The 27,284-nt window shown below is 37.3% G+C and overlaps 1 protein-coding gene and 1 long non-coding RNA gene across 2 annotated transcripts in view; one reads left to right on the top strand and one right to left on the bottom strand.

Moving 5' to 3' along the window:
* The window catches only part of LOC127440829 (zinc finger protein 239-like), a 116,624-nt gene extending 92,711 nt beyond the window's left edge, over positions 1-23,913 (top strand). The window contains exon 3 of the mRNA XM_051697781.1: positions 22,464-23,913. Coding sequence (XP_051553741.1) covers positions 22,464-23,546 — 1,083 coding nt within the window. The 3' untranslated portion in view covers positions 23,547-23,913. The remainder of the gene's footprint in view (positions 1-22,463) is intronic.
* The window catches only part of LOC127440933 (uncharacterized), a 218,904-nt gene that overhangs the window by 79,582 nt on the left and 112,038 nt on the right, over positions 1-27,284 (bottom strand). The window lies entirely within an intron of this gene.

The following is a 27,284-nucleotide window of genomic DNA, read 5'->3' as shown; positions in this document are numbered from 1 at the left end:
TACTTTTACTTTTACTATTGTTTTTACCCATCCTTGCTGGGTATTTTAGCTTCAATTTAAACAACCAGCAATCACACCCCACACAACCTGTTATATATAATATCAGGGTGAACCTGAGTTAGCATCCCATCCTCGTCGCCAAATTGTCATGGAAAGTGCAAATGTTACAAACACAAACACAGGACACAGCACAGGTTTTTCCTCAGTTTTATTCGTACCACCCAGCCGAGGGGAGAATTTCCAGTGTCTTCTGACCCCCTCACGCTCATGGCAGGCTTATGTAGGATACTTATGTATAGTTCATTTAACAAGTTACATGTGATTAGACCGTAGCAGATTTCTCATGTGATATGAACTCAGCAAAATGTTTGATAGGGATGTATTGTATATATTTGAGCAAACCAGTTATCATATGATCGAACTTCAGCAGTATTATTGATTATAACAAGAAGATATTGTCTTTTGCTTAAAAAAAGTATGGTCATCCATTTCCATGTCAACTCATAAGCACAACATAGGGCTGCTCTCATACTGCATTTTCTATCTTAAAGTATGTTATACATGAATAATAATGGTTTAATATACCTAACCATTATCATTTCTTTCAGACTCGTCTGTTCAGAGGTAGAATGATCCATTTTGAGTTTAGTGGACTCCATGTTGGCTGGCTCTCCCGCTTCCTCCAATTAATTCTTTATGCAACATTTACACAAAAAAAATATTTAAGCGGACAAGAAAAGAAAGCCGAAAAGCCTAGTCTTTATTTTTACTAGTGTGATGCTTGACAACTTCATATTAGTCAACAGCATCACCATCAAGATGAAAAAAAAACTCCTTACCTTCTTCTCGGTCCTCAGGTGTAACGGTAAATCCAACGTCCAATCTGTGGTCGCTTGCTGTAACCAGAGGTCTCTGACTTAAATTTTGTTCAGAATATCGAAACGTGCAAGTGTTGCTGAGTTCGAGCAACTGGTTGAGCTGTGTTTTTTATTTTAAAATAGGCAGCCTTACAAAAAATCTACACTAGCCGTAAACTTGCCGCAAATTTGCAGCATATTTGGCTCTTGTTATTTTCATATGCAAATGAGCTTTTGATTTGCCACACATGTTTACCAGAAGTTTGCAGCTCTTCACCAGTAGTGGTGAACCCTCGGCAAACCTTTGGCAACAATAGATGATTTGCTGCAAGTTTGCCGCAAAGCTAATTTGCATGTGAAAATTATCAGTGGCAAATTTTCACCAAGTTTGCGCCAAATTTGCCATGAACTCTCAATTTTCATAAGGCCAGCTTTTAAGCCCTTCCACCGTACACGGACCTGTTTGCTTGTTATACAGTACCCGGCCTCCTTCACTGAAACACGCCTAAAAATGTCACCATACCGGTATTTCCTACCATCCATAAATCTCACTATATCCATGTTGTGTAACATAACCAACATTAACTTAGTCTCATCAGCTCCACAAAAGTGTGTCTTCTTCCTATCCACCATGTTTTTAAATGTGCATGACAGTGCTGTGTTGGTGCGTAAGCGTCACACGTCATCCGTTCGTGGCACTGGGACATGCGCACTTTTGTCTGAAAGGAGGCAATGCGATTAAAGCGTTTACATGACTTCATATTGTGATTAAAATGGGAGTGCTCCAAATATATTACTGCGATTATGCTTACTTTGATTATGAGCATAATGGCGTTAACATCATTGCAATAATGTGCTTACATGAGCGCTACCTTAATCGTAATACTGCCTTAATCCCATTATAATCACAGTATGAGGGTGCATGTAAACATAGCCATTGATACAATGTCGATTTTTTTTTGTCTAAACCATCATTTTGGTTGAGATTGCAATTTCAACATTTAAAGTATGTTGGAACAACATTGAAATTTTGATGAAAGCCAACAGTACACATGGGTGGAGACAGTGATATTGAACTAACATTGATTTGTGGTTGATGACCATGAGATCATATGTGCTTCTCAGTACTCTAATTGATGCTTCCTCAGTAGTGAGAAAACATAGGTGCATCCTATACAGAAGTCTTACCCAGATAGCAAGGTGCCGTTGAAACAGTGTTTATTTTTCAGTTGAGTTCTGATAGAAATTTCAATGTTAAACGTATGTTAGATCAACATTAAAATTTTTATGTAAGCCAACAGCACACATCGGTGGTGACAGTGACACTGAACTAACATTAATTTGTGGTTATGTGTACATCTCAATTCTCTAACTGATGTTTTCTGGCAAATGAGAAAACACAGGTGCTTTCTATACAGAAGTTTAGTTTGTTTAACCACTGATGCACTCACACATACTGTATGTTCATCTACCTTATTATTTTTCTGTCTCTTTGTTTTACTGGTTGTAATATATTTAGGGATGTCATGGAATTCTGGATCATAGGGGAATTATCACAATGGGGTCTCAGTCTTAACAGATGTCCGTTTGCATAATTTATTGCATGACCAATGCCAATATACACTAAATAGTTCATACTCAAATGAATTATTGCAGACACCATAACAGATTGGTAGTATGGTTTATGGTGTTGATGTGGTTGTGACTTTATTGTATCATTCACACATAAGACACCGCTAATGACGGGCCCAAACTCTAGGAACAAGAGGTGCTGCCATGACACGCACTCACATTTTAAGGCTGCTATCTCACTAGCACCAATGAGTTGCAACCGTTGACAGTGGGCAGGGCTTTAAATAGAACAGAGTCAACAGGATTTTCTACATGGCTTTTTTTTTTTTTTTTGGTCTTGGATTCTATTACTGACAGTTCTTAAATACAGTAGTTTTAAAAAGTGTGTAAATACTTTGAAGAAACATTTCCACATAGGCCACTTAAAAAGTTCATCTTGTTTCATCAAGGAATGTCTTAATTGAAAAAAAAAAAAAAAAATTCAAACAACATTATGACAGATCCTTTAAAATCAGTGATTGACGTCACTCAGAACTGATACTTGAGAGAGCGAGGATATTCCATTTTACACACGTACTGCTTTGATTTCATTTTTTGATTCTGCACTTGCATATCATCTGTTGCAACTATTCTGTCTAACTCTGTTGCAAATCCAAGCTCAGCCAATATTCTGTTACAATTACAGACTTCTCCAGCAGGAGCTGCATTTCTATTACCCATGCCTATAAATAGGTGTAGACTGTGGGTGGGCGGAGCTTCCACTATGCTTTGTGACCATGCTGTTAAAAAGCCTCATGCTATTTTTTTTAATCTAACAAACAAAATTTTCTTCATGTATTACAATTTTCAAAAACAAAGATAAATAATGATACACATTTAAAGAAATAAGAAGCACCCCATTATGCAGTGATTTTATAAATACTTTGATGTGTTCATCTGGGATCTGGAAAGAACCAGTCTGTGCCTCACATCTTTGTAATTATATCAGGTAAGGAAAGGACTAAATTTCTCTTACGTTTCAGTGATGGATGGTGGCAAACTGATTATTAGTGAATAGTTTTATAACAGTTGTTTATGCCCTGCATTGTGTGAAGTACCGTAAAATACCAAAATGATGTGGTGACTAGTGAAATTCTCAACTTTTAAGTGAATTTTCATGTTGACTTTCATGTAGAGCAGCAAATAATGATTATTTTGATAATTGATTAATCTAGCAATTTTTAAGAAGAACAATTAACTTTTGGGAAATTAATGCAACTTTTAATCAGCAGTTCTGACAAAAAACGTAGGTGATCTTACGTGGATTCTCTCAACAGAATGAGGCAGAAAATATATTAGACACTATCAAAAGAATCAAGAAAAAACATATATTTTCATATTTGTCTGTTGCCACACTGCACATTTTGGATGTTTTTCTTTTCTGACACCAATTCAGGTTATTGAGCATCTACTAACGAGATGAGTGGAATCTGGTGAGTAAAAAGTGATGTAGAATAAACATTGCAGTGTAACATCGATTCAGTGACATTAACATTAATTTTTTGCTGAAATGTCAACATTGTTTCAACATTAACTGAGGGTGCAAAAGTGATTTTGAACCAACATCACCTTGTAATGTTAATTAAATTCCATTAATGTTGATGCATCAATATTGATTTAGCATTGTTTCAGTGGTCGCTTACTATCTGGGAAGGAAGTTGGTTCAAGATTTCGGGTAATAGCAAAGGACTACGGGGTGTGGTAACTCAAGTTTACATGAGTAATCGCTTCAATAATATGAGGTGATCGACTTGCGGACCTCTGGGGCACCTGTTTACTGTTTCCACACAGATAAGGGGCCCCCGAAATCAGCGGCAGAAGAGATTTGGCAGCTGAGAGATATTTAGAAATGTGCGCACTAAAAACATTCATAGGGATGGATGATCAAGGGTGCAAACCTCTTGTTGAAAAATATATATTTGTTGAAAAATTTGAGACCGATATGTTACAATGTTCCCGTGTTCTATATTCAAGTGTTCTCCACATTTCCATTATGCCTCTTTACTACTACTTTCTTCTATCTAAACTTTCACTTACTTTTCTGTTTCTGGCAATTTATGTTATTTTATCTGAAAGAATGGAAGTTCACTCTTCTGAGAAAGAGCAAGAAAGGGAGAAAGTAGTTCATGAGAGATTTATTTTACTTTAAGAAAAGAAAAAGAAAAAAGATAGGTAATAGGTTAATAATAAGATGAAAAGGGCTATAAGATAGGAATGAGGAGTTTAAAGTTCTGCTTGAACAGAAGGCTAAAGTAAGTGTTATTGAATGGAAATGGAATGTTGAGAAAGAAAAGCAAAGTTTGTATTTTATTAAAGATTTGAAGGTTCTACAGTTGTAGATGTATGTTGTTTGAATGGTCAAAGTAAGTAGGGGATGATAGGAGCGGGTTGAATGTTCTGAAAGTGGTTTTCTTGAAGATGGTTAAAGATGGGAAAAGTTTGAAGGAAGCCCTTGGTAATGCTTTGTGGAAAAAAATCAGTTTAGAAATATAACTTATTATAATAAATTAATCACTATTCTCACTGTTGAAGAATAACTTAGATGTATTGTGAGATAGTAAAATAAAAAGAAGGAACAACTAATTGAGGCTTTAAAAATTGTACTCTACTATAGATTAGGAACAGAGTGAGAGAGTGGAAAAATATTCTCCCCCCTCCTCTCACTCTCTCAATATCTAAGTTTGATAAGCATCTGCTTGAAATACAAGAGCAGTGAAGGTCAAGACATTTTTGAAGTGTGCTAAATGCACCTCTCTAAATAGTTTTATGTATTTTTTTTTTTATTTTAATATATAGAACATTATGTGACTTGACAATCATGTCAGACACAGTGATATGATGGAAAGGTTCAAGCTACAGCTTTCCTCATCATGCTTAAAGATTTTGTATATTCAAAGGGCAATTTGAAGTTGAGTGTTTACTGTACTATTTTGGGGGGTAGTACACAGACCACTAAAGCTGCAGACATAGCCTTTGGAAAGGGTCATGAAGCGTCAGTGTATTATTCCTCATTGATTCAGAGTCTTGGTGATGGGGCCTTAACAGCTCTTAAGAGATTATGGGAAAGAGATTTGAACTTGCTATTGGGGGACTGGGAGTGGGAAAGAATTAAAAAAAGTTAAAACCATGTCTAGGGATGCAAGGGGACGCCTTATTCAGTTTAAGATTTTGCATTGTTTCTGCTGGACCCCCTCTAGATTGTTTACGCTTTTTTTAAAAGACACACCAATCTGGGTGATGGGGCGGTTATTAAAGTAGGTGACAAATATACAAAATGCTGGGTCCAAACTAGTGTAATGATTGGCAGACAGATAATTCTTTGAGGATGGATTTCAATTGCCGCTCCCTCATATCAAGAATGGTTCACCGAATTGGGCAGGGTGGCGGCATTCAAAAAGATGTCATATAAACAGCTTGGCAGATTAGATGCATATGATAAGAAATGTGACAAATACATGACCTTTCTTGAAAGGCTCTCAGTGAGGACCATGAGGAGAGAAACTTTTTTTCTTCTTGTTTATATGTGTATACTCAGGCTTGGACCACAGGAATGTTTGTTGGGGGTTTGGGACTGGGAGGGGGATAAGGAATTAATGGGAGTTAAAGGGGGATAATGGTTGACTCTATGCATGTATATTTTACTTTATTCTGTATTGTGTTTGAGAATCAACCAATAAAAAATTTTAATATGAAAATAAAACTTAGCAAGCTTAGGCAAATCTAATAAAATAAATAAAAAGTTTTCGACTAGTTCTTCCCTAAAGGTGGTCTTTGTAGCAGCCTGGTGACTTCTAAGCTAAGCTTTGTTAGCTGCTGAACTGATAAAGCCTATGCACCCCTGTCTCACAAAACTTGCATTGCAGCCAGCCAATCAGAATGGATTTTCTGCCAGCTTTTGCCATTTTTTTATGCAATATGCTTCATGCTTGCTGCCATGCTCTGTTGGAACTAGATGGGCATACTGTCTGAGACTGAGACTAACCTTTAGTATTGTGCAAATTTAAGTCTCATTGTAACTTCCTTGTCTTAATTGTTTAGTGTTTAACAAGTACAGCTACTAAACCATAAGGGAGTACAAAATAATCAATCTCATATCCATTACACATTTTGATATAATGACCTAATTTTATTACTATTAATATTCATGTAAAGATTTATTATTGCCATTTCTAAAACTCCAACATCCCAAAAAAATATGCATTTTTTTTATTTCCTCCTTTTTAATAAACACTAATATTATAAAAATAACCATTTTAATCAAAAATGTTTTTTAACATTCATTGTACTGAATTAATTGTACTGTTTAATAATAGACCACTGAAAAAACACTATGAATAGCCTATTAGGAAGGAACACATCGCATGGTGTTTCAAATTCAAGTCAAGTCAATTTTATTTGTATAGCGCCTTTCACAACAGGCATTACTTCAAAGTAGCTGTACATGAAATTATGCTATAACAGAAAATGAATGAATATAATGCCAATATTAGTTATTTATTTTTAGAACTATTAGTGGTTAAAATTAGTAAACAAAGTAAGTGTTGTGGGTCAATGGTTAAACAAAATGATTTTGTATGAACTATACATTTTAGTGTTAAAGTCCTTGAAGTCATCCCGAATTAACTGAGGAAATACACATACATGCATTGTTCTTTGATTTTGGCCAATGAAGGCTTTTGTAATTGGTTAATTCATTTTATATGTAGTTTTTAAAGAGTGTTGTCCTTCCTTTGACCATGTTGATATAAGTATTATTCAGTGAGGAGCATCGCAGTCCGACTGGAAGCTTATGGCAGGTAATTCTGGTGAACTCCATCCTGAGCCCATGCTTCAGAGAGTGGCTCATGAAGAATCCCATGTCTTTGAGTTTGAATTAATTCATCCTCTGTGAAGTCTGTCTTTGTAGACTGAAGTGAAGTCTGGCTGGCACATGCTGCAGTTGGTCATAATCACTCAGCAACACAGTGAGAGTCAGACATCAGGCAGGACCGGAGATTAATCTGGCAGGCTCTGGCAACCTCAGAAGTTTATCAGTAAAGATATTCATAAAGTCATTACTACTATGCTGCGATGGAATATCTGGTTCAATTTATGTTTTTTTCCTAATCAATTTAGCCACAGTACTGAATAAATACCTAGGAGTGTTGTGGTTATTTTCTATGAGTTTGCTCAAATATGCAGACCTGGCAGTTTCTAGAGACTGTCTGTAGTTAGAGATACTACAGGTAGATTACATGCACCACACATTAAGCTGCTCTGAAGCTATCTTTAGTAGCTGAAAGAATAGTTCTACCTGAATGATAACATTGTGTAGATTGAGTGACCTTTGCTAAGCAAAGCATACAAGAGTCTGTGTAATGATCTGAGATATTATTGCTTTGCGGCAGAATTTCTATATTATCAACATCAATTCCATATGACAAAATTAGATCTAGCGTATGATTTTGGTGATGGGTTGGACCTGTCATATTTTGTCTAACCCCAACAGAGTTGAGAATATCAATAAATGCTAATCCCAGTGTTTTATTTTCATTATCTATGTGGATGTTGTGAAGTCACGACGATTAAAGCTCTATCCACAGCGATTACTTGATCTGACAGAAAAGCAGCAAATTCTCAAAGGAATTCAGAATATGGCCCTGGTGGTCTATATATTGTTGCAAGAACAAAAGACGACAACATCTGACGATGTCACATTAAGCATTATCAGTTCAAAAGAATTAAACTTATATCCAGACCTTTGAGTAACACTAAAAATATCACTGTAAATTGTAGCAATACCTCCTCCTCGACCCTTCAGACGAGGCTCATGTTTATAACAATAACCTGAGGGAGCAGACTGATTTAAACTAATATATTCATCTGTTTTAATCCAGGTTTCAATCAAACATAGCGAATCCAAATTATGATCTGTAATGATTTCATTTACAATTAGTGAATTGGATGAAAGCAATCTAATGTTTAGTAGCCCTACGTTTATATGATGTTTATCTTCAGTTTTTTGTTTTTTATTTTTAAGTTTGACATCAATCCAATTTTTTCTAAATGACTTAACGAGGGTTTTGTATTTGGTAGTTCGGGGAACAGACACAGTCTCTATATGATATATATGTGATTCATTCCGTATGTGTTGTAGTTTATGTGACCTGTGTGATGTCTCAAGGAAGCTAGCAAATGTTCAGATTAGCCAGTTTGTCTACTTCCTGACCTGGGCTCCAGTTAGTCAAATACTGTCACTATTAAGACTATGAGCCATATTACTAGAGAGGAGAGCGGCACCTTCCCTGGAGGGATGGAGTCCGTCTCTATTTAGCAGGTCAGGTCTTCCCCAAAAACTCTTCCAATTGTCTATGCTATTCTCCGGACACCACTCAGACATCCAGCCATTCAGTGATACTAATCTACTAAAAACCTCGTCACCATGATGAGCAGGGAGGGGGCCAGAGCATATTACAGTGTCTGTAATACATAGTACATTATCTTTAGTGATTTCCGACTCGCGAAGCCGGACATCGTTAGTGCCGACATGAATAACAATCTTAGAAAATCTACATTTAACATTAGCCAACATCGCTGTTAAAAGGCATCTGTTTTGGATTTTACAAGTGCTAGAAACAAAATTTATTGCACATTTCCAAATGGGTAATTATAATTATATTTTAGACAGCCCTGAGTTGGGGCCCCCCAAAGTCTCTGGGAACTCGACCAATTGCCCATATGGTTAATCCACCCATGATCATTCCTATCAGTTTCAAATTCAGCACAGACTGAGAGCAGAAACGAAACAGGAATTTCTATGATTTACTGGACAGTCCATTAATTGAAACTCATCCTTTGATATATCCACAGAACATTTTCTAAAAGAGTTCAAAAGGACAGACAGTATTAATACACAACAATCGCTGTGCCGCCCTACTTTGCACTAAAGGAATGAAGACGTAGATGCCTTACCGTTACCGATGTTTACTCTAGTTTTTTGCCTTTGCCGGTCTTTCTGTCTTCTTGCTTGAAGCATGTTGCTTCAGACCTTTTTTTGCTTCTTTGGCAGTACAGCTACTGGATCTTCCGTTGTCTCCGCTGCTAAAGCACGATAAATAATATGTTCGATTGTGTTCTGTCACCATGACAAATTCCTTGTGTGTGTAAGCATACTTGGCAATAAAGCTCATTCTGATTCTTTTCACTCTTCGCGTCACCAAACAACATTTTAAGCATAAACAAGCGTATGTAAATAGGTGGCAGCCAATGAGCACGAAGATTCTCTTCTTTGATGTTTATTTCAACATGGCGAAACAAATTGAAGGGGATGACCGACACGATGTAGAATAAAACATTTTTTATAGAAAACTATGAGCACAGTCTTCATCACATGCGAGTGTACACCATTCTGATCACTCCTCACAAAAACACAATTCATTCATTAATTTGTTAATTGGCTATATGCACGGTTACTTCCTAGTTAAGATAAGCCAGCTCGGGCATTTCCAGTCAACTGTCATTCCTGAAAAAGATGTCAAAGATGTTTTATACTCGCTGCCTGCAGGATCTACCTCGAGCCAACATAAATGATGTACACCGCCTGATTCAGTCAAATTCAAAGACTTCAAGCAAACGTGAAAAGGGATTTAAGCTGTACATATCCAGCTATATCCATGACTACGAAGGTAAGTTAGCAAAAGTACACTATAATTATTTTGTTCTGTAAGCTAGCTATAGACAGCTAACTTAGCTACTGTTGCCGAACGTAAGTTAGCTACCGTTAAGTTGAAAGACCAACGATAGCTTAACGTTAGCATTGGTATGCCTTTAAAAAAGGCATACCAATGCATATAAAATTGAATATGCCTCTACAGCAAGTCACGTTTCACCGGAAGTTTTTGAGCTGGTTTATATTATTCCGGAAGTTGTAATTAACGTTCCATGGATATAGCGAATTGGCTCCAAACTACTGAATGCACCTTTAAGAGGTTCAGGACTGATTTATCTAACAGTAGATGGCGGTAATGCACTATTGTAGTTGTGTCCGTAGCGGTCCGCCGCCACAAAAGAAGAAGACGAAGCTGATGATGCAGAAGAAGAATATACTAGCATTGCCCATGTGTTTGTTTATTATTCATCTTTCCATCATTGGACAATAGACAGCGGCATGATCGAAGATATTAAGTACGAATATCCAACATCAGACTTTAAATGAAACTCATCAGAATCTGGACTAAATAAAGTTTGAACAGCAAATTTGGATTCATGTTTATAAATGTCACCAATATTCTCATCATCCTAAACGAAGACTTGTTTCAACACGAACAGGAATAACTCCAGGTGTTTCAACTGAGATCTGCGGGATAAAACATTGTAAAATGATGTTTATTAAAGAAGAGAGTGAGGACATGAGTTATCCAGAATCATGCAGTTCAAATGTCATGAAAAATGAAGATACTGAGGAACAAAGAGGTTGGTGTCCATTCTTCATTCTTTATTATTGTCTGTTCATGAAGATTAAAGTTATAAAATATCAAGCAGTTCAACACATTTGATGGCTGTAGATCATTTTGTTATGCTTTCAATTTTATGTTTTAAATAAAATAAAAAATGAATCTGTAAATTTCACAAAAACATGAGAGACTGCTCTTAAAAAATAAATATGAAAATATTCCTTACAGATCAAAAAAACAAAAAAACAACTACTAGTTACAACTTATCATTCATGTTAACGTTGCATGTTATTTTAAATATATATATAATGGTCGCACTGAATTACTTTTTTTAGGAGCAAGAACACATTTACTCGATATAAACGCATTAATTTAAATTAATGTTTTAAATAACATTAAGTACAATGTGAACCATGCTAGTCCTGTCACGGTAACGACTTTTGTTGGATGATATATTGTCCCAGAAATAATTGCAGTAAATTATATTATTGTCATTTTAAGACCATTTTATGCCACTGATATAATGATAATATAATAGCATAATAATGTACACCCTTTCAAAGAGCAATTAACTTTTAATTCTCAAGAATATTCAGACATTGGAATCGGAATGTCAAAAAAAAACAAAAACAAATTAAAATTAAAATCGAGAAGACCCCTCTCCATCTCCTACTGCAGTTTTTATTCCCAGCTCGGAAAACTGGATGGGATGATTATGTTTTAGATTAGTTGTATTGGCACTTTTCATTGCCACTGTTTTTAAACAAAGTAGACATACCGGCTTGTTCACGTTAATGGACTCTCCTCTCATTCGGCTTAAAGCTAAAATGTTCCCACACCAGAGCTGTGGAATTTGGCTTTGAAACCAAGTCCATTTGGACTTATTCTTCCAAACTTTCTGGCTGAAATTATGCAGTCGTCGGGAAAACACCTATTACAGGGCTGGACATTAAGCATTGCCATGTGGTTGTCCTTCGGACAAATGAATTGGTTATTCACTTGTCCGAGTAAAACAGTTACTTGTCTGGAGACAAAAACAAAAGAAAGGACATAAGAGGAAAAAAAAAAGAAAGCTTCATTGTCATCATTTAAACCTAATAGGGATTAAGAACACAGTAGAGAAAGATGGTAAATCTACTCACCCTCAAGCATGTATGAATTTCTCTTTTATGAGGAACACAAAATTAGATTTTTGGCAGAATGTTAGTCACAGTCACTATTCACTGTCAATGCATCTTTTTTTCTTCTCTAAAATAAAAGTGAACATCTCCTTTTGAGTTCCACGGAAGATAGAAAGTCAGACGGGCTTGGAACAACATAATGATGACATAAATTTTGGTAACACTTTACAATAATGTTCATTAACATTAGATAATGCATTAGCTATCATGAACTAACAATGAACAATATTTTACAGCATTTATCAATCTTAACATTAGTTACTAAAAAAAATACAATTGTTCATTGTTAGTTCATAGTGCATGAACTAATGTTAACTTATACAACTTTTTATTTTAATGGATGAAAATGTATTAATATACTGTATGATGGAATTAACATTAACCAAGATAATAAATTATATAAAAGTGGTGTTTATTGTTAGTTCATGTTAACTGATGTAGCGAAACAGGAGATCAGCACCAACAATCATGCCAAACATGGTAAATCATCCACAGTCCAAATCACTGAGATCACATTTTTACCCATTCTGATGGTTGATGTGAACATTAACTGAAGCTCCTGACCCATATCTGATGATTGTATGCACTGCACTGCTGCCACATGATTGGCTGATTAGATAATCACATGGAAGATTGTTGGTGCCAGACGGGCTGGTTTGAGTATTTCTGTAACTGCTGATCTCCTGGGATTTTCACGCACAACAGTCTCTATAATTTACTCTGAATGGTGCCAGTGAGGGGCAGTTCTGTGGACGGAAACGCCTCATTGAGAGAGGTCAACAGAGAATAGCCAGACTGGTTCGAACTGACAAAGTCTATGGTAACTCAGATAACCGCTCTGTACAATTGTGGTGAGAAGAATATAATCTCAGAATGCTATTTTGAGATGCAGGTTGGCACTGTTTTGGCGGCACGAAGGGGACCTACACAATATTAGGCATAATGTTGTGGGTGATCAGTCTAAAACTTAAATTGAATAAGTGATAAATGAAATAGTTGCAACTCGTATGTATATTTGTTCTTCAGGAGCCTGACTAAATGAGTAAGCACTGTTAACTGCTTTCTTGACATTGGGACAGACCCTCAGCTACACCTCAGAGGACAAATACACAAATGACCTGCAAAATTCATAATTATAACACAACCAGAATAAATGACTAAAAATGCTTTGATTACCTTTTAATTATAACAATTTCTAGTAAATGTATTGAACTCATTAATAGGCTGTCTCTTCAGCCTCTTAGATTTTTGAGGTTCAAAAATCCCACAGTAGTCTAAGAGAGTGGTGACGCATGCTTCCCTGGTGGGTCACGTTTTGTCTCTTCACCTCCCCATGGACATGGCAGAAATAGGGCTGAAAAGATTAGTCGACGTTATCGACAACGTCGACAATAAAAAACATTGTCGAAAAATATTTTCGTTGTTGAATAGTCGTTTGATCTCATTTAACGTAACATGAGATCACATGAAACACTAATGATGGCGCTTGAGAGGAGCACTGCAGTTCGCACCTGACTGAGGAGAGGAAGAATTACCCAGCTCACAGTCCAGATGCACTCTAAACTTTCTAAACAGTTTCAGGTGAAGTAGATCGCAACATATGAGGGAATTATACAAAAATACAAAATAACTAAATACAGAAGCACTTTCATTGTGAAATACAGTGGAGCTGGAGCTGCCGTTCCACTGAAGCAAAACTTGCACGTCAGAGCGTCTTTAAAGGAAACACCTCACCGTTATCTTTAACGCATCCTTTTTTAAATTTCAAATAATAAGGAAGCAGGTAATGTAAATAACTACAAACTCCGAAACTGGCATTTCTCTGTGTGGTCAGCACCTATTCTATGAGTTGCGCGAAGTGTCCCGATCTAAGGGGGAGAGATTGAAACTGCACTCGGCTGAGGCACACTCTGGGTGAATTCCAATCGAAAGTGATCATCCTTATGCCCTACTCACTACGAAATACAGAGCTCTTGATGTGGGCACTCTGAAGGGAGCATGACATCACAATTTAAATGTAGCCTTCACTAAAAGTCTTTTGAAAGGGCCCTTTGTGAAATAATTATCTTTCTTTTGTTTGGAATAACCTTTCGAGTGGCGTCCCCTTCCCAAAGTGCCCTTCAGGGGCGCGTAAATGCTGTTTGGAAAATGGCATCTGTCGACAGGAACACTTGTCCCTCGAGCTCTCGCACTTAATGCAGCTAGACTGTAGGGCTGGGCGATTAATCAAATTTTATTTTCAATTAGGATTTTGGCTTCCAACCATTATGAAAACAAGATAATCGAGATAAAACGATTATTGTGCATTCCGTTTCACAATGAAACACCCTGGCGTTATATCTTTAAAGCATCCTTTATTAAAGTTCAAATACTAAGGAAGCGGGTTATGAAAATAAACTCCTAAACTGGCATTTCTCTGTGCAGTCAGTGCCACATCTATGAGTTGCGTGAAGGGACCGGGGAAGAGATTGAATCTTCTCCCGGCTGATGCACACACTGGCACGGAGACGCTCATCACTCCCGAGCGTTTGCGGCAGCTAGATTATAACGTGATGGCTCACGACGTAATGAATCATAATATATGTGTCACGTTCACTATGTCTATCTTATCATGAAGAAAATCACCGATATGCAGCTCTATTAAGAAGAGAAAGTTTGTTTTTTGTGAGTTAATGATGGATCGAACATGCGCGTGTGTTCCGAAAATGTTTGTGCTAATGCGCACCTGAACAGTCAAATACATTTCAAAATTCTGTCAAAATCCCCATCTTCGTGAGGTATTCATGTAAACACAAAGGGTGATGTCTAAAGTGAATGTAAACAGCGGAGAAAAAAGCGGATTTGTATTAAAATGTCGGACTTGTACGTGTAAATGTAAACTAATAGAACTGTTGCCATCTAGTGTGTCATTATAATAATCAAACACATACACACATAATTACATACATCTTAGCCAAATACATTTAAACTCAGTTTTTCACAATTCCTGACATATAATCGTAGAAAACATTCCCTGTCTTAGGTCAGTTAGGATCACTATTTTAAGAATGTGAAATGTCAGAATAATAGTAGAGAGAATTATTTATTTCAGCTTCTTTCATCACATTCTTTCTAGGGATGCACGGATACCACTTTTCTCTTCCGATATCGGAAATCTCAGTATCGGCCAATACCGATCCTGATCGATAACAGTGTAGTTTTTTTGCAAAATCAGTTTAGAATATCTTTACATTATTGTGTGGAACTAATTGGGTGTGCTCTTTAATATGTAAAGAAACACAAACATCTAACTACACATTATTTCAGTTATGCTCAAAAGTTTGCATACCCTTGGAGAATTGGTAATATATGTACCAGTTTTAAAGAAAACATGAGGGAGCAGGCAAAACACATTTCTTTTATTTCTTATGGGATTCATATTCAACTGTAGGTTATAACAGAATGGCACAATCATAAAACAAAACATGGCAACAAAGAAAAAAATGAAATGACCCCTGTTCAAAAGTCTGCATACCCTTAGTTCTTAATACTGTGTATTGCCCCCTTTAGCATCAATGACAGCGTGCAGTCTTTTGTAATAGTTGTCTATGAGGCCCCAAATTCTTGCAGGTGATATAGCTGCCCATTCGTCTTGGCAAAATGCCTCCAGGTCATGCAAAGTCTTTGGTCGTCTTGCATGAACTGCACGTTTGAGATCTCCCCAGAGTGGCTCGATGATATTAAGGTCAGAAGACTGTGATGGCCACTCCAGAACCTTCACCTTTTTATGCTGTAACCACTGGAGGGTCAACTTGGCCTTGTGCTTAGAGTCATTGTCGTGCTGGAAAGTCCAAGAGCGTCCCATGCGCAGCTTTCATGCAGAAGAATGCAAATTGTCTGCCAGTATTTTCTGATAACATGCTGCATTCATCTTGCCATCAATTTTCACAAGATTCCCCGTGCCTTTAGAGCTCACACACCCCCAAAACATCAGTGAGCCACCACCATGCTGCACAGTGGGGATGGGATTCTTTTCATTATAGGCCTTGTTGACCCCTCTCCAAACATAGTGCTTATGGTTGTGACCATAAAGCTCTATTTTGTTCTCGTCACTCCAAATTACAGTGTGCCAGAAGCTGTGAGGCGTGTCAAAGTGTTGTCGGGCATATTGTAAACGGGCTTTTTTGTGGCATTGGTGCAGTAAAGGCTTCTTTCTGGCAACTCGACCATGCAGCTCATTTTTGTTCAAGTATCGTCGTATTGTGCTCCTTGAAACAACCACACCACCTTTTTCCAGAGCAGCCTGTATTTCTCCTGAACGAATCTTAAACACCTCATTTAACTTATTTAACTATTTTAAATAACTAAACCTGGTTCCCGCCATGAATATAGCCATAGAAGTTGGCATGGCGTAAAAAATGAAAGAAACAAACAAACAAACATTTCTCCTGAACAATTCTTCTGGCAGTTGTGGCTGAAATCTTTCTTGGTCTACCTGACCTTGGCTTGGTATCAAGAGATCCCTGAATTTTCTACTTATTAATAAGTGATTGAACAGTACTGACTGGCATTTTCAAGGCTTTGGATATCTTTTTATATCCTTTTCCATCTTTATAAAATTCCATTAACTTGTTACGCAGGTCTTTTGACAGTTCTTTTCTGCTCCCCATGGCTCAGTATCTAGCCTGCTCAGTGCATCCACGTGAGAGCTAACAAACTCATTGACTATTTATACACAGACACTAATTGCAATTTAAAAAGCCACAGGTGTGGGAAATTAACCTTTAATTGCCATTTAAACCTGTGTGTGTCACCTTGTGGGTCTGTAACAAGGCCAAACATTCAAGGGTGTGTAAACTTTTGATCAGGGCCATTTGGGTGATTTCTGTTATCATTATGATTTAAAAAGGAGCCAAACAACTATGTGATCATAAATGGCTTCATATGATCACTATCCTTAAATAAAAGACATATTTTGCATGATCAGCCATATTTGCAAAATCAATGCCAAAATTTCACAATTTCTGCCAGGGTATGCAAACTTTTGAGCACAACTGTAGCTTATTAAGAAAAACTTTATTGTTAACTAGTATACTGGATAATGTTGCAGCAAAATTAACAGTAATTCCAGTAAGTCATCAGTGGAAAAGAAGCCATTTTTTTTGTTGCAAAATGTTCTCAACTTGTATCTGGACTTTAAAGGATTCAGATCTCTCTTTTTTTGTTCAATTGTTGTAAGTTGTAAGATATCAGCTCACTTTTCGTTCACACAGTTATTTTTTTGGAACCCATTTATCATAAATATTATTATAATTTGTAAACAAATGATAATAATAATATAATAGTAATGTATAGTAATATATCTCAATCGTGCACCTTTAACTTTTAAACCCTCATGCTTTTATTTTGACATTCTGAACTCGGAAGTCCTGTATGTGTCTATTTGTTGGCAAGTTCACAGTAGTTTAATTTGCTTCTAAATTCAAATTCTGAAAAAAAAAAAAAAAGCACCTCCAGTGCCGTTCTAAATGCATAATATAAGTGAACCGAACTATTGAGCATCTACATCTGAGATGTTGTTCGTGAGTAGCGCTCAAATGTTGCGCAATGCAAGAAGGCCAAAAATAGCCATGAGTGTGTGTTTAAACAGAGCACCACCATTCACTGACACGCTGGAGCTGCACGTGCATTTTATATATTTACTTATAAAACGCAGCCTTTTGTGATTCACAGAGCTATTGCACGTCTTTAAGTGGCTTTGAATAAAATGCACGAGTCATATGAACTACTTTAATTGTGTTTTTATGGTTCTTTTATGTAATTTTTTGAGCTTGACAGTAACGAACATGACTAACACACAGTATCGGATTTGGATCGGGCTCGTCAGACCGATACACGATCCGTTTAAAAACATCAGTATTGGAGCCTATACCGATCCTGGTATCAGATCGGTGCATCCCTAAGTCTCTCATCAAATTCCCAGTGGGTCAGAAGTTTACATACACTTTGTTATAACTTGGGTCAAACGTTTTGGGTAGCCTTCCACAAGCTTCTCACAATAAGATGCAGTAATTTTGGCCCATTCCTCCAGACAGAACTGGTGTAACTGAGTCAGGTTTGTAGGCCTCCTTGCTCGCACACGCTTTTTCAGTTCTGCCATTAACCAGTCTCTCCGCCCACATTCGCGGCCACATTCTCTGGCCGGAAACCTCGTGTGACGTACTCTCCATGAGAGCCACATCTGCCATTTTGTGCCCTCCATTACTCCTTACGTGCGCGCGCGCACACACATACTCCTACCCTCCTCATGTTGTATAGGCTTATTTTTTAGCATATCTAATCATGCTACTCTTTAGTTTGAAGTTGGAAGTCGGAAGTGCATTTTATTGTATTGATTATTAATTGATATTACTGCATCAGTAAACTTTGTTATACTTTAAAGAGAAGTGTTTTGGTATTGTTCTGCATGCACCTGTGCCAAGGGCTGGCAGGGGATGTCAGTGCTCTGATTCAAGCCTTTATTGTTTTCCTTAAGAGAACAATCCTATATTGAGACTATACTGTCTGGTTATTTGTCTGATTCCAGGGTGGTGCCCTGGCAATATTAATCCTTATTAATGTTCTATTGATTTTGATAATTGATAGTTATTTTTTATGATTGTTGATTTGAAGGATTGATAAGCTATTGTTGATTCTAATCAATGTTCTATTGATTTTAATAATTAATAGTTGTCTTGTAATAATTCATATTCTATTGATTTTGATAATTGATAGTAATCTTTGATGATTGTAGATTTAAAGGATTAATAAGCTAATGTTGATTTTAATAATTAATAATTACCTTTGATAATTATTAATGATTGCTAATAACCAAACATTATGATGGTCATTATGGCCAAACAGTTAAAGTTTTGTTTCATTAGACCAGAGGACATTTCTCCAAAAAGTAAGATCTTTGTCCCCATGTACACTTGCAAACTGTAGTCTGGCTGTTTTTATGTCAGTTTTGGAGCAGTGGCTTCTTCCTTGCTGTGCAGCCTTTCAGGTTATGTCGATATAGGACTCGTTTTACTGTGGATATAGATACTTGTCTACCTGTTTCCTCCAGCATTTTCACAGGGTCCTTTGCTGTTGTTCTGGGATTGATTTGCACTTTTCGCACCAAACTACGTTCACCTCTAGGAGACAGAATGCATCTCCTTCCTGAGCGGTATTATGGCTGCTTGGTCCCATGGTGTATATACTTGCGTACTATTGTGTGTACAGATGAACGTGGTACCTTCAGGCATTTGGAAATTGCTCCCAAGTATGAACCAGACTTGTGGAGGTCCACAATTTTTTTTCTGAGGTCTTGGCTGATTTCTTTTGATTTTCCTATGATGTCAAGTAAAGAGGCACTGATTTTGAAGGTAGACCTTAAAATACATCCACAGGTACACCTCCAATTCAGTACACTTCCTATCAGAAGCTAAGAGGCTAATTATCTAAAGGCTTGACATAATTGTCTGGAATTTTCCAAGCTGCTTAAAGGCACAATTAACTTAGTGTACATAACCGTCTGACCCCCTGGAATTGTGATATAGTCAATTAAAAGTGAAACAATCTGTCTGTAAACAATTGTTGGAAAAATTACTCATGTCATGCACAAAGTAGATGCTAATATTAAATCTGTAGAGTGGTTAAAAAATTAGTTTTATTGACTTCAACCTAAGTGTATATAAACTTCTGACTTCAACTGTATGTCTGGCATTTACTAAATCTTGGCATCACCAACTGGTATTAATTGATAACACCATTCTTTACAGCAGTTCTCAGACAATATGTCTGATCACTGACTATTATCTGGCAGACTTATTCAAAATAAAAAAATAAATAAAAAAAGTCTTAACTGATTGTTCTGAGACAGATGCCTGATGCCAAATGTTTGTGATGCCAAATTGAAGACTTTAAATTCATGTCTTTTTCCCCATTGCGGAATCACAGGGCCAAACACCAGTTACTTGCCAAGAAATAACAAATGTATTCTTTTAGTTATCAGACATAGGAGAGAAAGCTACTTTTTAATTTGAAGAGTGCTAAATGGTTTTCCAGTCGTCCCTCCGTCGTGATGGGGCTTTCTTAGTCTTTCTCAGTCTTTCTCTGAACAAAATACATTTGGCAGTTTCAAATAACCTCACCTCATAATGGAAAACACATGTCTCAACTTACACATGCAACTCATGTACAACCTATATAAAGCTTACAGTATGCGACCTTGACTTACACTAGGCTTTAGGTATACATATATACACAACATAAAGACATACGTTTAATAATGTAATACAAATTATCAATAATACTACTAAATGATTATGAATACTAATAATTATTAATAATACGGATCAGCATGAACATTTTTGTCTACAGCTCTAACCCACAACCAGCGCTTGACACAATATTACAGGCCACAGGCTCTTCAACAAGACATTTATACACATTCAAATGGTGAGTGTTTGCTGATTGGTGGTGCTCTTGAGGTGAGGACCCTGTACAATGCACCGTACAGCCTAAACCTAACTTTCTACAAGAACGTTTAGATGTGGGTCTCACCCCATCTACGCTCAATGTATGTCACTGCCATAGCAACTGGACATACCTGACTGGGCACATTCTATCAATAGGCAGACATTCTTTGGTGAAATTCTCACCAACTCCACCAACATGCCGGTTTGGGACTTGGCACTTGTGTTAAAAGAAATCAGGGGCCCGCCATTCAAGCCATTGGATATGGTGAGTTTACGTGTACTCTTATTAAAGACTGTGCTGCTTCTCGCCTTTGGCTTCAGTAAAACATGTCGTGGACCTCGTGTCAACATGTCGTCAACAACTCCTGCTTAGAGTTTCGACCATGCTTATCAAAAGCTGTTCTTAAATCCAGGAAAGACTATGTGCCAAATGTTTTGACCACTCCCTTCAGGGTGCAGGTTTTACCCTTCAGGTTTTCTGCCCCCCTCTGTTTGCTTCAGGCGATGTGTAGAGGCTGCACACACTGTCCTGCAAGAGCACTGCGTGCATATGTCGATTGCATGAGGCAAATGAGGCTTTCGGATCAGCTCCTTGTCTGCGTCACAGGTCACTTTAAAGGGTTGGCTGTCTACAAACAAAGGCTTTCACATTGGATAGTGGATGCCATCGCACTCGCATATGACTCGCAAGTTGTACAGTGCCTTATTGGAGTTAAAGCTCATTCCACTAGATGTATGGCTTCTTCATGGGCATTGTCTAATGGTGTTTTCCTTGAAGACATATGTCTAGATGCAGTTTGGGCTTCCCTTAAAGCTTTCGCTAGATTTTGTCCCCTCTCTCTCTTCCCATGTGCTTACTGTGAAAGAGAGCTAAACTGTGTATTCTGCTGTTTACTTCCAGCTTATTTATACATGGTCGTCCCATAAAACTGCATCCAGGGTTACTTGTATACATTTTCACTATCCATTTGGTTAGTGCCTAATATTTATATACACTCATGTTAGTGAATTGAATCATACTGTGATGCTGCGCTACCCGAACCGGTTAGCGTCATCGCCTTGTGTATCTATCCATTCATCATTCTAATTCTCCCTTCTTATTGTGATATGAAGAGGAGACTCTGTTGGTGTTTTTACTACCTCTTTGTCTAGTATCATTGCGCATGCGGATCAGTAGCATGGTGTGATGGTGTACATTCCCCATAGCGTCAGCTATGACAAAGCATGAATGACCGACTTGAAAGGGAACAATAAGATTACAACTGTAACCACGGATCCCTGAAAGGAGGGAATGAAATTCTGCATAAGCTGGGCACGCTACTAAATCTTCACTACAATCTGCCAATTAAAATTGGCGAGATTTTAAAGAATTTCAGAGATTGGCTATGCCTGCTGGGATAACCCCATAGTGCCAGCTATGACACAGCATTTCTCTCATTTCAGGGAACCGTGGTTACAGTCGTAACCTTATCATTATCATCTTGAAAGAAAATATGGTTCAAAAATGTATTATTCTTTGTCAAGAAAAATATTAAAATATTGTAGTTGACTTCTGTTTGCCTTCTGCCTTCCATAAAGAAAAACATCTCTTTCGCTTTCCAACTCCACATTTAATTTAAAGAAACAAGCTATTCAGATTCACTTAGATGTTAATAATGGAGGTGTAGTGGTTAAGATAAGATAATAATGACATATCACATGTAATTCTTACAGTTGTGCCTTGTCTATATAAATATGTATTCTAAAAGTATTCTGAATGTGTTATTTTTTTGTGATGTATTCGGAATACTTGAATACATTTTAGAAACAGATTTTAGTATTCAGCCTAGAATACTTTCTTAAAGTAATCCGCCCAACCCTGGAAATGAATGGTGAACATTTCATGTTTTCATTTTAGAGCTGATGGACGTGAAAGTGGAAAGTCAAGAACTGAATGAAGTGGAGGAGAAACGCCATCCATATTGGGCACCTCATACTTTCAGAACTGAACAAAACTCTTTTAGTGGCTCACAAACTGATAAGAATTTCTCACAAAAGAGAACCAAAAAATATTTCCCCTGCCATCAGTGTGAGAAAACATTCACACAGGAAAGTCACCTTCAGAGTCACATAAGAAGTCACACTGGAGAGAAGCCTTTCACCTGCCATCAGTGTGAGAAAACTTTCTCACAGAAAAGTCACCTTCAGAGCCACGTAAGAAGTCACACTGGAGAGAAGCCTTTCTCTTGCCATCAGTGTGGTAATACTTTTACACGTAAAGAAAGTGTTACTAAGCACATGAGAATTCACACTGGAGAGAAGCCTTTCAAATGTCATCAGTGTGGGAAGAGTTTCAGACAGGCATGCATTCTCAAAAATCATCTGTCCTTGCACTCTGAAAAAAAGTCATATAGCTGTGATCAGTGTGGGAAAACATTTTATTCAGCATCAGTTTTAAGAACACATCGGAAAAGTCATCGAAAAGAGAAGCCTTACATGTGTTCTCTTTGTGGAAAGAGTTTTTCACATCTGCAAAGTTTAAAAGACCACCAGAGAAAACATACCGGTGTGAAACCTCATGTGTGTTCTGAGTGTGGTATGGCCTTTCATAGAGCTTACAACTTGGAACAGCACCAAAGAATCCACACTGGAGAAAAACCTTACAAGTGTCCACATTGTGAAAAAAGTTTCATTAGTTCAGGAAACCTGAAAAAACATGAGCGAGTGCATACTGGAGAGAAGCCGTACCATTGCAATTCATGTGGAAAGACTTTCACTATTTCAGGAAATCTGAAAAAACATGAGCGAGTACATACTGGAGATAAACCGTACCACTGCACTTCATGTGGGAAGAGTTTCACTGGGTCAGGAAACCTAAAAAAACATGAGAGAGTGCATACTGGAGAGAAACCATGCCACTGCACTTCATGTGGGAAGAGGTTCAGTCACATAAGTAATCTACTGACCCACAAAAAAAATAATTGTCCAGAGTTGTCACAGTGAGCGAAGTTAATCTTTATTTGATTGGAATTCCTCTCAAAAAAACGAATACAATTGAAAATAAGTTGTAGCTGGTTAAAATCATCTTTTTGAGAGAAAAAAAACTCTTAAGTCGCACTGATGCGGTTGTATGCGGCAGGCATTAGGACCCAACAGCATCCACCCGACTTCCCTTCAGCCGCTCAACATTTCAGACTCACTCTGTGAAGATAACCTCAGGATCTACACATCGTATCACGCAGTGTATCGGGAGAATTTGCTTAATAATCATCAGTACCAATTTTTCATATTATGCTTGTTTCATGCAAAAATGTGCCACATCTCTTTATAACATGTAATTCTATGCTGTAAACAAATAAACAGCTCTTAGTCTGTGAGTGAAATAATATGCCAGTTGTATGTATTCATTTATTAATATTAGAGACTGTCTATCTGTGGATATTTCTGATATTTAAAACCCTCTTTGCTATGCACTAATTATCTGTTTCACTGACATAATGTTTTTACTTCGAGTTTGATGAAAAGTCATTTTGTGGGCATGTGAGGAGTTGCGTTTGACAGCAATCTAGACTTTGTTAGCACAATAATGTAATATATTGACGCAATATATGACACAAATATGTAATGTATAGACAAACTGCCCTATAAACACAATTACAGGCCCTATTTTTAAAAGCGCTAGTGCTAAGCGCAGTGCTATGCTTAGAGTCATAAGTGCAAAGTCAGTGGGGCATGGACATTACATTTTTTTATTTTCATGCAAGCATGTAGCAAGTCAAGGCGCAAGTAGGTTTGAAGAAATTGTACATGCAAACCGCTAGTGGGCTGGGTCAAGTGCAATTTAAAGTGATAGGTCACTTAAAAATGAAAATTCTGCATCGAAATGCCTACAGAGCTGAAAATTCTTCAAATCTTTGTTTGTGTTCTGCAGAAGAAAGTCATACACATCTGGGATGGCAAGAGGGTGAAAAATGATAAGAGAATTTTCATTTTTGGGTGAACTATCCCTTTAATTATGTGGTTCTCTTCAGGTTATTGCACGTCTGCATCCTTTTATGTAGTCCATTCCCTCAAGATCCAGCTAAATAAACAAAGAGCACATTCATAAGAAGTTGGAAGAGTAAATGGGCTGTATGAATTAGAAGAACAGAAATTTGGACTTACGTTCTTTTGTGCATTAACTGCATCCTTGTTGAATGTCATATTTCAGTGACATGCTCCTTTGGACTTAGGCTCCGTTAAATTATAGAGAATGTAAGTACTATTCATACTGATCAAGTGACACACAAATCATGGCTAGTATTAACAGTGATTCAGGTTTGGCTGTGGATTCCTTTGACACACTTCACTTCTACCTGTCAATTTTGATTTAGAAAAAATGTATTTATTGAAACATGGAAAAATTAAACCAAAAATATTTCTAAATTTAAATTACACTTAAAACGAAATTAAAATGTAATTAAAATAACAAAGTGGTCCAAATAATCATACCAAATCCAAATACATTGGATTCTTCCACCGTGAAGTTGGAGAGGGTAATGAACTGTGATCTTTATTGAGGTGAGTGAGGCCTGCAGTTCCTTGGATGTTGTCCTTGGTTCTTTTGTGACTACCTGGATGAGATGTTGCTGTGCTCTTGAAGGAATTTTGGAAGGTCTGGCAAGGTTCACTACTGTGCCAAGTTTCCTCCATTTGGAGATAATGGCTCTCACTGTGGTTCTTTAAAGAACCAGAGCCTTTGAAATAGCTTTGTAAACCTTACCAGACTGTTGTATTTCAATCACTTATTTCCTTATCTCTTTTGGAGTTTCTTAAAACCTTGGAAGTTGGCTAAAAGGTCTCACCCAGTAGCTAAGTTGTCGCGGGGGCTCTCGTAGGCGTGCATGGACTGTTTGAGTTTGGAGGGATGGATGCCAGTTGGCGCTGTCGTGCGCAGGGTTTATGCGCATGTTTTCTTTTTTCTGTTTATTTTGTTCTGGGGAAAGTTCGGATTTTGATGGTTGCACCATTGTTTGAAAGTGGTCTTTAAAATCTTGTTTTTGACAAACTATTTTTTTATATGTTAAAATGTCAAATGTTAATATGAGTGGATTGTCTCTCTCCACGTGGAATGTGAATGGGTTGGGGCACCCCATTAAAAGAAGGAAGGTTATTTCTCTTAAGCGTAAGAAATATGATATAGCATTTCTTCAAGAAATGCACATTTCTCCGCAGGAAGCTGAAAAATTTGGAAAGATATGGGTTGGGCGTTTGTTTGTAGTGCTGGCTCATGTAAGAGCAGGGGAGTCATTACATTGATAAGTAAACATCTACAATTCAAATGTCTCAAGCAGAGTAAAGATGAATTGGGAAGAGTCATTATTGTTTTAGCTGAAATTCAGGGACAAAATCTTATTCTGGCTAATAATTATGGACCTAATGTTGATGATCAGGACTTTTTTTTATAGATTTTGAAGGGATGTTGCAAGCCACTGGCACCCCTCTTGATATAATATTGGGAGGAGACTTTAATCTGTTGATGGACTCAGTCCTTGATCCATAGTGAAGCAAAAGTGTGCAAGCCCCCTAGAGCAACATTGACGCTTCACAGGATGCATAAAAATCTTGGTCTTACAGATATTTGGAGACTTTTGAACCCATTTGGTAGGGACTATACATTTTTTTACATCAGTCCGTAAGATTTACTCTAGAATATATATTTTTTACATATAAGTCCCTCATTTAATCTGTTGTTGATTGCTCAATTGGAAACATGTTAGTCTCAGATCACGCCCTGGTGTGTTTGGAGGTGTTGCCACATATGGAGAAAAGGAAATCATATAGTTGGCACTTTAATGTATCCCTTTTGCAGAATCCTAAATTCCAACAAATGCTAAAGGCTGAAATAAATGTCTATATGGAGACCAACTGGTCCTCAGTATCCTCTGTGGGCGTGGCTTGGGAGGCACTTAGGGGCCGGATCATACAGTATGCCTCGTTCACCAAAAAATCCAAAGCACAAGAACTCGTGGAATTGGAAGGGAATATTAAAAGTGCCGAGGCAAAGCTATAGCGCCAAATGTCATCTGATGGCCTTAGACAATTGACCCGATTGAAATACAGATATAATACTATTGTGTCGCAGAAAGTGGAGTTTTGGTTATTCAGGGCAAGACAGTCATACTTTGAGTCGGGGGACAATTCAGGGAAGCTTCTGGCTAGATATATAAAGCAGAGAGAGTCTTTTTCTACCATTCCCTCAGTGAAATCTGCTGGTGGTAAAATATTTACCTCGGCCATTGATATTAATAATGCTTTTAAAAGAATTCTATCTTGATCTCTATCGTTCCATGTCTTCATCTACTGATGAAGATATTAGAAACGTTGTGGAACCATTAGAACTCCCTAAACTGCTGACTGAGCAACAAAATTATTTTGATTCTGAGATAACCTTGGAGGAGCTTGGCGAGGTAATTAAGGCCTTGCCTACAGACAAGGCTCTGAGGCCAGATGGCTTTGCTGCTGAATTTTTTAGATCTTATGCTACAAAACTGGCTCCACTTTTGCTAGAAGTTTATACAGAATCATTAAAGAATGGTAAGCTTCCACCAACCATGACGCAAGCCCGGATCAGTCTGATTCTTAAAAAGGACAAAGATCCAAGTGAGTGTTACAGTTACCATCCAATTTCCCTGATCCAGCTAGACGTTAAAATATTGTCAAAGATTTTGGCTAACCGAATAAGTAAAGTTATGACATCTC

The sequence above is a fragment of the Myxocyprinus asiaticus genome, chromosome 5 (genome assembly GCF_019703515.2).
Source record: "Myxocyprinus asiaticus isolate MX2 ecotype Aquarium Trade chromosome 5, UBuf_Myxa_2, whole genome shotgun sequence".
NCBI lineage: Eukaryota > Metazoa > Chordata > Actinopteri > Cypriniformes > Catostomidae > Myxocyprinus > Myxocyprinus asiaticus.
The sequence above is the reverse complement of the archived record's forward strand: the minus strand, read 5'-3'. Positions and strand labels throughout refer to the sequence as shown.